We start from the raw sequence: 11,070 nt of genomic DNA on the forward strand, positions 1-11,070 counted from the left end.
GTTGCTTAGCAACCATTCAAAGTTATAATTGACCCCAAAAAAGGTACTTACAAGCCAGATTCAAAGTTCCAGTGGCCATTTCCCCTCCCCCATGGTAATGTGATTGCATTTTGGGCACTCAGCAATTGGCCCGCATTTATAGTCACCAGTTCGCAATGGGAGCGCTCGCGTGCAGCGCTTCTGTGCATGCGCAGATCGTCCGTGATGACGTCCGGGCAGGTGGGTGGAGCCTCCCGCTGCCGTTACTACCGGTTCACAAGATCCGGACTGAACCGGTAGCAACCCAGCACTGAATACTGCCTTACCTTTATATTGTATTTATATTGCTTCAAGGGCTCTTTAAAAAAAACTTAAAATAGAACATATAAATAAAATATTATGCCTGAGATTTTAATTTATAATATGATTTTTTTCTTAAGTCATTATTGGGATCACATTTATATAATATGAGGCCTTAGAATAGTGTGTAGTTCCTGAAAACCTTGGTACGGTCCCCAGTAATTTCTGGCTGAAATTACTTTAGGTAAAACATTCAGAGCATGGTTTCTTGAACTCTGTACATAATCCTACTATCTCTTCCATAGGGATATATTGTGGATTTTTTTCCTATATTTTTTCCCTCTAATTTATGGCTTGATCCAGCCCATTTTAAAAGCATTATTTCTTTTGCCATCTTCTCTCCCAACACCAAGATGATCCTGTTCTGTTGCATTGTCGGAACATTATTATTCTACTGATGAATAGTCCTGAATAGTCCTGAGAATTTCATGCAATTTCTTTTCAACATTCTGAATTTGATGCGAATTTGAAGTCCACATATCTTAAAAGTTGCTGAGATTGGAAAACATTGGTATGGTGTAACACATAGTAGCCTCTTTCATACTCAAATTCAGATTAGCCTCTTTAGTGTCTCACAGACATGTGTAGGTACCGGGGAGATTCGTGAGTAATCCAGGAGCAGGGAATGAAAGTAGAGATTAGCGCTGTGGGCTCACAGGTGCATTCTTTCTTCTTTTCTGCAAAAAGAACCACACATACGGAAAAACCTCTGTATGTAATTGATGAACTTTGTGGTGTCATGGTGGTGTTTGCTAAACTCTCCCTTTGTGCCTCTGAGGCACACCCACACGTTTAAAAATGGATTCCCCCCTTTGTATTTTCCATAACCGCCAAGTAGCATTTCCTTTATTTGTTTGTCAAGTGATGCGTAGTTATTTATGAATATATACATTACTTGGTTAGCCCACTTTGCAAATCAGAGGACGGACTGGGGTCACTAAAAACCATGGTCTGTGTTCTTTTTTCAGGACATATAGATACCAAATCAAGGTACAAAAACAACACAGCTGTGGTCAGATGTGTTTTGCATGATGTTTGGTATTTACTGTTTTTGAAGCGGTTGTGAGTTGCATGCTTACCCTTTGTGGGACTGGTATATCCTGAATTCAACTGGCAAGATAATGTGGTTTGCCACAATCACATTGTTTTCACACATATACTCTGTAACAGAAATTGTTTATATCTTGCAGACTGCCTATTTTATTCCTTTTCACTCCCAGCTGCAGTTCTGCTTACTGAACCTGGAATATGTCAGAAAAAAACAGTAGTTTTAATCTGATGGGGAGCAGTAGAGCAAGCAAAATGAGATGTAAACATGTCACATGGAGACTGAATCCCCATTCAGTCTAGGCATAAGATAGTGACTCTCCATACTTTCAAAATGAACTCAGCACTACATAGTGCTGAGGTATTTCCATTACTCTAGAGAATCCAAAGCAAACACCAGTGACTTTTTTTTAAAAAAAAAAGCCTGGTAATGCATTTAAAAAGAAAACCAAAATGTTTGATCTCCAGGGGTAACAGAAACATGTCTGGTGATAAAGTAATATTGTCAGTGGTTGGGGCTGAACATTTTCTGCCTTTTTCCAATCCAGACAGTGACAAGTTGATAATAGGACAAAAATGGTATTTTTAAAAAATGCATAATTTTACTGCCAATTTTGTCAGTGCAATCTAAATACCAGGTAATGACATTTGAGAGCCACATGGTCGGAGGACAGATTCCACAGCTGTTTGTTAGGGTGCGATTTGCAGATTTTGCCTTTAGAAATAGTTTGATTTGAAATTCCTTTCATAAAAGGAACAAAAATATGTTCCTGTTAAAATTATAGACAACATTAGTTCAACAATATACTGTGCCCCCCCCCTTCCATCCACTCCATGGCACAACAGCACAATCAGACAAGCTCTAAAGGAGTTCCCCCAAACCTGCTGACAAAACTATGTATTCAGTGCCTTGTGGAAAAGCAACAGTGTGGGATGAGTCCTATCTGAGGGGAGTGATGTTTCAAAGGGAGAGAGCCACTACAGAGAAGGCCCTTTTTCTATGTGTACCTTCCTGTTGTGGGACTTGCAACATGCCCTGTCTTCCTGCTCTGGTAGATGTAATTGGGGAGAGACCAATTGATCTAATGTATCTTTTAATAATACTGAATTATACCCTCAGTTTATTAAGATCAATTTTCACCCATCTTTCATTTCTTTAGATAATATAGATACTGTAACCTCAACAATTTTGAGTGAACACATCTGAAAGATACCAGCCAGGAAGTCTAAACTAGATATTATAAAAAAGTAAAGTGGAACAGGGAAATACAGAGACTTTAAATGACTGCAAAATTATCTGTCTCCATATATAGAGTTGCTAAAGATTATAATATCTAATTGTTCACCCATGAAAAGACCCTGAAATGTTGGAATAAATATTTCATTTATGTTATTCTTGCCCATAATAATGCCGTCAAAAATATAGGCGATAAATGCGGTTGTACCCACTGTAGTCATTTTATCCATTTTTTTTTATTCTTACTCTCTTTATGACAGGCAGCAGTAGCCTATGGACTACTAGATTTGCAAACATATTGCTTGGCCTTCATTGAGAATTATACTCAGGTAAGAAGATGTAGATATTGAGATGACATGCAGAAAGGAGGCCCAATACAATGTTTCCTATTCTAACCAAGACTGTGGGGAATGAAGAGAATTTATAATAAATTAATGTAATTTTCTTTCCTATTGGACCATGGGTATATATGTACAGTTGTATGAATGTATGTATGAATATATGTATGTATGCATTTACTTAATATGGCCACTCACCTCACAGCAATGACTCTGGGTGGTGCATAACAATTAAAAACCCAGCAGTTACAAACAATAGCCCAAATAATACATTTGAACCATATATATAAAATAAACTTCCTTGCATGCAGAAACTCTCGGTACTATTACATAGGGCTTCCAGACATTTTCCTATACAAACAATAGGCATTGCACTTAGATTTGGCAATGCTATTATGTCTTCAGCTTTCAGACTGAGTTGTACAACCATTGTACATCAGCAGTATTCAAGATTTGATCATCTCTCTACCTCAAAAAAGTTTTTTTGTTCCATGGTGCAATAGGAAATGGTGGCATTGAGTCTAGAAGTTATGTTGGTGAGTAATATAATGGGGAACTGGATTGCCTTAACACTCTCTTTTTTCCACAGACTCTTCATCTTTATCTGAAGTTCTTTATCCTCATATTCCGTATCTCAGAGATATACAGCATCTTTTTTTCTCCCTAGGAAGTGACCCAAACACGTGGGTTCTTGGAACTCTCAGAACAGGCAATGCAAATTATTTTGCAGAGTGACTGTCTGGCTATTGATGAGGTGAAACTGATCCATACTGTACGAGAATGGGCTCATGTTGGGTCTGTAAGTACTGATAGTTTAGATGGGGTGGGAGTGTGTGGAATGGCCCAAGGTTTAAGGTTTTTTTTAAATAAGCTTCATAGAACTAGAGATAATTCTCCTCAAATACTTAATGGTAGTCAGTGATAATAAAACAATATTATGATAACAATAGACTTGTTATGATAACAATAGAGGTTTTAGAACCCTCACATAGTCCAATAAGAAAGTAACCAAAGATATTTACTTGAGACAGTAATTCATAGTTGTTGTTTTTCCTGATACTCAGGGCCTTACAGAACACCTTGAGAAGAGGGACTTTTGAATACCTTCACTGCCATCTTTTGAAACTAGCCCTTCTCTCCATGTAAAACAATAGCCCTTGCAATAAAGGCCCCATATCCTAATCCAGTATTAGATTGATACTTTGAGAGCTGTTATCATGAGTACTGATAACCTTCAATCCAGGAAACTAGCAAAGTCCACTTTCTGCATTTTGATGCTGCCGGATAGTTTCCATCTCAAAACCATATGAAAAACTGGATTAGAATGAATCCAAATGTTTACAAAAGCTGTCTACAATTGAGAAGGTATTCCTCAGTTTAGACTCTTATACAAAAATATCAGGTTCATGTTAAGCCATGTACAAAATATATGTTGCTGTTGCCTCTTTTAAGTTTTCTGATTTCAGTTAATCAGAACAGCACCATCTCTTAATGCATGTGTCCCCAACCCCTGGTCCCCAGACTGGTACCGGTCCACGGCCCATTGAGGATCGGGACAGATAAGTGGAAGTGGCAGGCATGCCCACCAAACTATCCCCTCTCACCCATCACCTCCGGTACCACCGGTCCGCAAAGCTAGACAGGTTGGGGACCAGTGTCTTAATGGGACTTTTATTGCAGTGTTTCTATAAACAGAATCTAGCCCTGGGTAATTTCAAATATCAGAATAGGCAATCTTAAAGAGTGCATTGTTCTCATCCTTTTCAGGGACTTGTCAATATCCTCAGGCTACAAAAGCTGAAAAGCTGAAGGATATGCTGATATCTTTCAGGAAAGCTGGTTCTGTGATAACAGATCAGCTGATTCCTTGGCTATCTCTAATTCTATTAAAAATAATGGCATATCATAACTTTTGGGCAATATGTGGCATCTTTCACTATCTTTGGTGCCTTGTAGGAGGGGAACCATGTTAGTCTATGATAGCAAAAAATCAGAAGTCTGGTAGCACCATTTCTGATAAACACATTTCATTATAAGATATAAGAAGCGCCTTCTGTTCTTTTGATATTTCAGGTGCATATATAGTAAATGTTTTTTTTCCAGAATCCTGTACAGTAGTCCTTGACTTATGACCACAATTGAGCCCAAAATTTTTGTTGTTAAGTGAGATATTTATTTTTCCCCATTTTACGACTTTTCTTGCCACAGTTGTTAAGGGAATGCAAAAGGGACCTTGGGGCACAGCGACGGTCATAAGTATGAACCAGTTGCCAAGCATCTGCATTTTGATCACATGATCATGGGGGAGGCTACAGAGGTTGTAACTGTGAAAAATGATCATAAGTCACTTTTTTCAGAGCTGTTATAACTTTGAACGGTCACTAAATGAACTGTTGTAAATTGAGAATTACCTGTATTGTAATTAGAGCTGGAATTGTAGGACCAACAAATAGAATAGCTATTTATATAGTCGCTTTGAACTTCAGTATTGAGCTGAGAAATGGCAGGTATGCTAGCCAACAACAATTCTATTTTGTCTTTTGTTGTCTTGTCTTATTATTATTCTATTCTATTCTATTCTATTCTATTCTATTCTATTCTATTCTATTCTATTCTATTCTATTCTATTCTTTTATTTTATTTTATTTTATTTTATTTTATTTTATTTTATTTTATTTTATTATTTTATTATTTTACTAATTTATTTTGTTATTTTGTTATTATTCTTTTCCGTCTTTATTATTTAAAGCCGTTCTAAATTGTGCTCACTCCCTGCAGGCTGTGCTTGAGAGGACAGTGCATGACATGGCACGAACTGTGGTGCCACAGCTCCGTCTGGCTCTGCTGTCCCCAAGGGAACTGACCTCTCTGGAAGAAGAGAACAAAAAAGACCAGATGATTCCGGTGAGGGGGGCTATCAGCCTCTGTGTAGTTTCTGCATGCATTTGAGACCTGACACATTCCCATTCAGCTTCTACCACTTTTGTCATTTCCTTGGCTTGCGTGTTCTTACGTTATAGCCCTCTTCTTCCATTTAAGGAGGTGAATTAACTCACACAGGATAGGGCCTCTGGTGGTCTCATCCATTTCATTGGAAATTCTATGTTAGAATATCCATCAGAGGATTTTTTTTAAAAAAAATTTGAAATACCACACCCCACCAAAACAGATGGTGGCAACAGAATGGTAGAAATGAATAGAGCTTTTTGCCATCTGTGTCAGAAGTTCACAGAATTTACTGTGTTCTCAAAAGTTGTACAGAAATCTTATCATATTTGGGAAGGATGCGTTTGTAAAAAGTTGTTATATATTTAGGTAAACCATTTATTAGGAAAATTGCATAAACAAAAAGAGAGAGAGAAGATGTTAAAAATTCATGTTATAGCAAGTGCAAATTTTGGGGGTTATTTTAAAAAAAGAATCGCACTGATGAATTAAAAGAAACAAATCGGTTAAATTTAAACCCCCACTGATTTATCCAGTCTTGCTTAGAAAAACTAAGCACAGCACAAGTACAAACAAATTTCAAACAAAACATATTAAAGAAATACTGGCTGAACAGTCCACTGTTGCCATAATAGATTGCTTAACGACATTTTGTGGGGTGTGAGTGTGTGTGTGCAATGGGAAGGATTCAATGGATTAATCTCAGAGCCGACATGTCTGGCTGGCTACCCACTGAACAGGAACTATTCAAACTACAATCCTTTGTGGCATATCCCAGTTGTAAATAAGTAATCCCAACATTGCAGGGAAAGGCTTTAGTGACTAAGAAAAGAATAACTAGTAAATTGGCAGGGGATGTCCTCTCTGCCTTTGAGAAAGAGACGCATCCATTTTCCATGGCACCTCTGTAACTTATTCTGAATGTGTTACCTATTAAGTTCCATTCCTACATAGTACCAGTTCAAATATTCTGTAACTCTTTTGTCCCCTCCTAGGTAGAGAGTTTTGCTGAGGCCTGGAAAACCCATGCTCTGTGGAAGAGGCGTGGGATGCAATCCTCCTTGTGCCAGCGCCGGCGTGGCACATTGCCTCGAGTCCATCATCGCCACCTTGACCCCCAGCATAAGTGACATGATATCCTTGGGATGAGAGAGGAAGCAGCACTTTTCGTGCCCAGCCAAGGGCCAGTTTGGTCTAGTGATTAAGGCACCAGGCTAGAAACCAGATCTAGTCCTGCCATAAGCATGAAAGCTGATTGGGTGGTTTTGGGTCAATCACTCTCTCTCAGTCCAACCCACATCACAGGATTGGTGCTGTTGTAGGGAAAATAGAAGGAGAAAGGAGTATTAGGTATGATCACTGCCTTGAGTTACTTATAAAAAAAATCCCTTTCTTTGATATGGGCTGCTGCTTTTGGTTTTCCCTTGGATGCTGTATGTCAGGGGTCTCCAACCTTGGCAACTTTAAGACTTGTGGACTTCAACTCCCAGAGTTCTTCTGTATTCTCCAAGTCATTGACCTACCTAGCAACCAGGGACTCAAACAAACAAATCTAGGCAGGGCCTGGATCTTGATCCAAAGCAGCCTGGGTATCTGGCATTTACTTGATTGGAACAGCAGATACATTATGTTAATAGCCACAGCAGAGTCAGATCTGATTCACTTTGAATTCTGAGAGTTGAAGTCCACAAGTCTTAAAGTTGCCAAAGTCGGAGACCCCTGCTGTATGTACATAATCTGGTCCAGAATTTGGGGTTGATCTGCTGTTCCTTCCAGCAAAGGTGAACAATTTAATTTTTTTAAAAAGAGCTTTTAATCATCAAGGAAACTTGTTAGCTCTGTAGCCATTCCTTATATTAATTCCTCCACTTTAACCCATTTGCTTCCGTTTGCTATTAAAGATGGTGCTGCCTTGTCTTCCACACTATCTCTTCTGTTCCTTTTGAGCAAATAGCTATACTCCAGTCATAGGGCCCATCCCACCAGCTCTTTGTTGTACCTATTAAATATTTGCCTTCCTGTCTGAAGATCACTGTACAATCCTTTTGCAAACAAATGCCAAACATTTTAGAGTGATTACACTTGGGAGAGTGATTTTGTAACAATCTGAACCCTATCTGAAAATGCCTGACCTCTTGATCGGACTACTGCCCTTACCCTTTATAGAAATATATTTTTATATGGACCCTTTTGTGTGGAACATCTAATGGTTCACATAAGCAGCACTAATAGCAATCTATTGATTTATCATTGTGTGTGAGTTTGTTTTTAAAGACCAAGATTTTTTTTTAATGTGCTAGATTAGAAGCAACTTCCTTGCTGCACTGTCTCTTACAAAGCTTTGTAGAGAAGTGCATACTGGGGGGGGGGGGAACGGAGGGAGGGGGTCAAGGTAACCTGATCAAGTAAATGACTTGTCCCACCAGCGTGCATTAAGAATTCAAAGTGAATCAGATCTGACTCTGCTGTGGCTATTAACATAATGTATCTGCTGTTCCAATCAAGTAAATGTCAGATACCCAGGCTGCTTTGGATCGAGATCCAGGCCCTGCCTAGATTTGTTTGTTTGAGTGCCTGGTTGCTAGGTAGGTCAATGACTTGGAGAATATAGAAGAAAGAAACCTCTCCTTCACCCTGTTGCAATATATTGAATCACCTGGTTCAGGCATTGCTTCTCCTGTGTGTGAAAATGAGAGTGGGAGTAAGATTAGCCAACAGTACATGGATAATGCAGTTATGATCTAAAATAGCAAATATTTTGCAAAGAAGTAAACCAAGATCCACATTTGATGAGCATTGTGTGATTTCTAAAAATGGTAAATGTAATTGTTTATGAGGCAGAGGGATTTAGAACAGACTGGCCTTATGGGGTTATATACTACATTTTGTTTCTTGCCATGATCTGAATTCAAACTGCCCTCTCTCCTTGGCTTTATTTGCCATTTTGGAAGTAGGTAGAAGATTCCTATTATGCTGTGGTATTTTATGTGTGATTCCAAAGCACCTGTATTTAATTCTCAAAACAAACCTTAACAAATGCATTATTTAAAAAGCTACGAAGACATAAGACGTTTCAAATACTGAAAATATCTGAAACTACAGCAAAAAGTATAGAATAGCTTCATATAGCTCTTCAGAATTAAGTCCTTTTATTAATAGATCACATCTGTTCTAATAGAATATTCTCTGGTTGCCCAACTGTACCCTTTTATTTATTCAAGTGGAAAATCCATTGAATTAATAAATGTGCTCCCATTTTGTTGTTTCTTACGTCAATTATGTAAGGCAGAGTACATTTGAATGTGGTTTTCCTATGTGTTCTGTTAATTAACACTATAATAATGGATTAGGTGATTCCATTGGTAGGAGATTTTATCACTTCTACTCTCTCAACTACTTCTTGACTCAAAATCAGCCTTCTTGAGTCTTGTTCCTCACATTAGTTGGTTTACAACAAACAGCCTTCTTTACCAACACAGCCATTACCCAGATAGACTATACTGAGTAGGGATGATTGGATGTATAGTCTAAAACATCTGGAAGATATCAGGTTGTGGAAGGTGAGTCAAAGCCGACAATCCCTCCCCATTGCCATTTGCTTTGTGTGGCTTTACGGTAAGGCTGTTTAATTTTGCATGGTTGCTTATTACACATTGTTTTTTCTGTTCCCCCCCCTCCTCCGCATGTATGCAGCTGTTATGTAAAAACGACTGTCTTATGCATACACAATCCATACACAGTATGAATATAGGTACAAAGCAAAGATTTCCCCTGTCCAGTCACTTCCAACTCTGGGGAGTGGTGCTTATCTCCATTTCTTAGCTGAGAGAGTCAGCGTTGTCCAAAGATATTTCCATCGATATGAATATACATGTATGCAATTACATTTGAGAATATAAATTCCTTAGGAGTTTCTCCACCCTCTCCTGCTTAGCAACATCAAATAATACACATCCTGACTTTCAGGCACTCCTTATAACACTCCAGGGACCAATTTATTCTCAATGCTGCATCTTTGAACTCAGCATCCATGCATACAATCATTCCCAATGACCCTTAAACCAAACTTTTATTCAACCACTTTGTCTTCATCATCCACTGATCCCAGTCATATTTAGAATAGAAAGGAACAGAACAGAATAACAAGAGTTGGAAGGGACCTTGAAGGTCTTCTAGTCCAACCCCCTTCTCAGGCAGGAAACCCTATACCATTTCAGGCAATTGGTTGTCCAATCTCTTCTTAAAAACCTCCAGTATTAAAGCATTTACAATTCCTGGAGGCAAGTTGTTCCACTGATTAATTGTTCTAACTGTCAGGAAATTTATCCTTTATTCTAGGTTGCTTCTCTCCTTGATTAGTTTCCATCTGTTGCTTCTTGTCCTGCCCTCAGGTGCTTTGGAGAATAGCTTGACTCCCACTTCTTTGTGGCAGCCCCTGAGATATTGGAACACTGCTATCATGTCACCCCTAGTCCTTCTCTTCATTAAACTAAACATACCCTGCAACCGTTCTTCATATGTTTTAGCTTCCAGTCCCCTAATCATCTTTGTTGCTCTTCTCTGCACTCTTTCTAGACTCTCGACATCTTTTTTACATCGTGGCGACCAAAACTGGATGCAGTATTCCAAGTGTGGTTTTACCAAGGCATTATAAAGTGGTATTAACACTTCACATGATCTTGATTCTATCTCTCTGTTAATGCAGCCTAGAACTGTGTTGGCCTTTTTGGCAGTTGCAACACACTGCTGGCTCATATTTAAGTGATTGTGTATGTTTAGTGTAGCTTTATTCACAGGAAGCACTTTCTACGGAACAAATAAGTAGCTGATTTCTGAGAACACCAGTTTATCAGTGCTCACTCTCTCTTTTCATTATTTTTCTCCTCCACAGCTTCCACTGCTCCATGAAACAAGAGAAGCAAAAAAGAAAAAAAAAAGTGCCTTTGATTCATTGCCCTTATGAGATGCATTAGTCCCTGAAATCCTGATAGCATAGCAAAGCTGCATTTGAAGATATTCCCTCAGAATGGGCATGAATCAGGGAGACAGAACAGTGGAATAGTGACAGGTAGTTAGGTTCTCCAGTGAGAAAGAAAATGCCCCAAAGCACAGAATGATCTCATTGGAGTTTCTTAGGAGATGTAGAGGAAGGAACTGAAATAT

General features: G+C 38.7%; 1 protein-coding gene across 1 annotated transcript in view; it reads left to right on the top strand.

Annotated features, from left to right (window-relative positions):
* Positions 1-7,055, top strand: part of BTBD19 (BTB domain containing 19) — a 53,872-nt gene extending 46,817 nt beyond the window's left edge. The window contains exons 5-8 of the mRNA XM_070939600.1: positions 2,884-2,952; positions 3,629-3,760; positions 5,740-5,865; positions 6,903-7,055. Of these exons, the coding sequence (XP_070795701.1) occupies positions 2,884-2,952; positions 3,629-3,760; positions 5,740-5,865; positions 6,903-7,037 (462 nt within the window). The 3' untranslated portion in view covers positions 7,038-7,055. The remainder of the gene's footprint in view (positions 1-2,883; positions 2,953-3,628; positions 3,761-5,739; positions 5,866-6,902) is intronic.
* Positions 7,056-11,070: the final 4,015 nt, after the last annotated feature.

The sequence above is a fragment of the Pituophis catenifer genome, unplaced genomic scaffold, assembly GCF_029215685.1.
Source record: "Pituophis catenifer annectens isolate HBS135680 unplaced genomic scaffold, rPitCat1.0.hap2 SCAF_3, whole genome shotgun sequence".
NCBI classification, from domain to species: Eukaryota; Metazoa; Chordata; class Lepidosauria; order Squamata; family Colubridae; genus Pituophis; species Pituophis catenifer.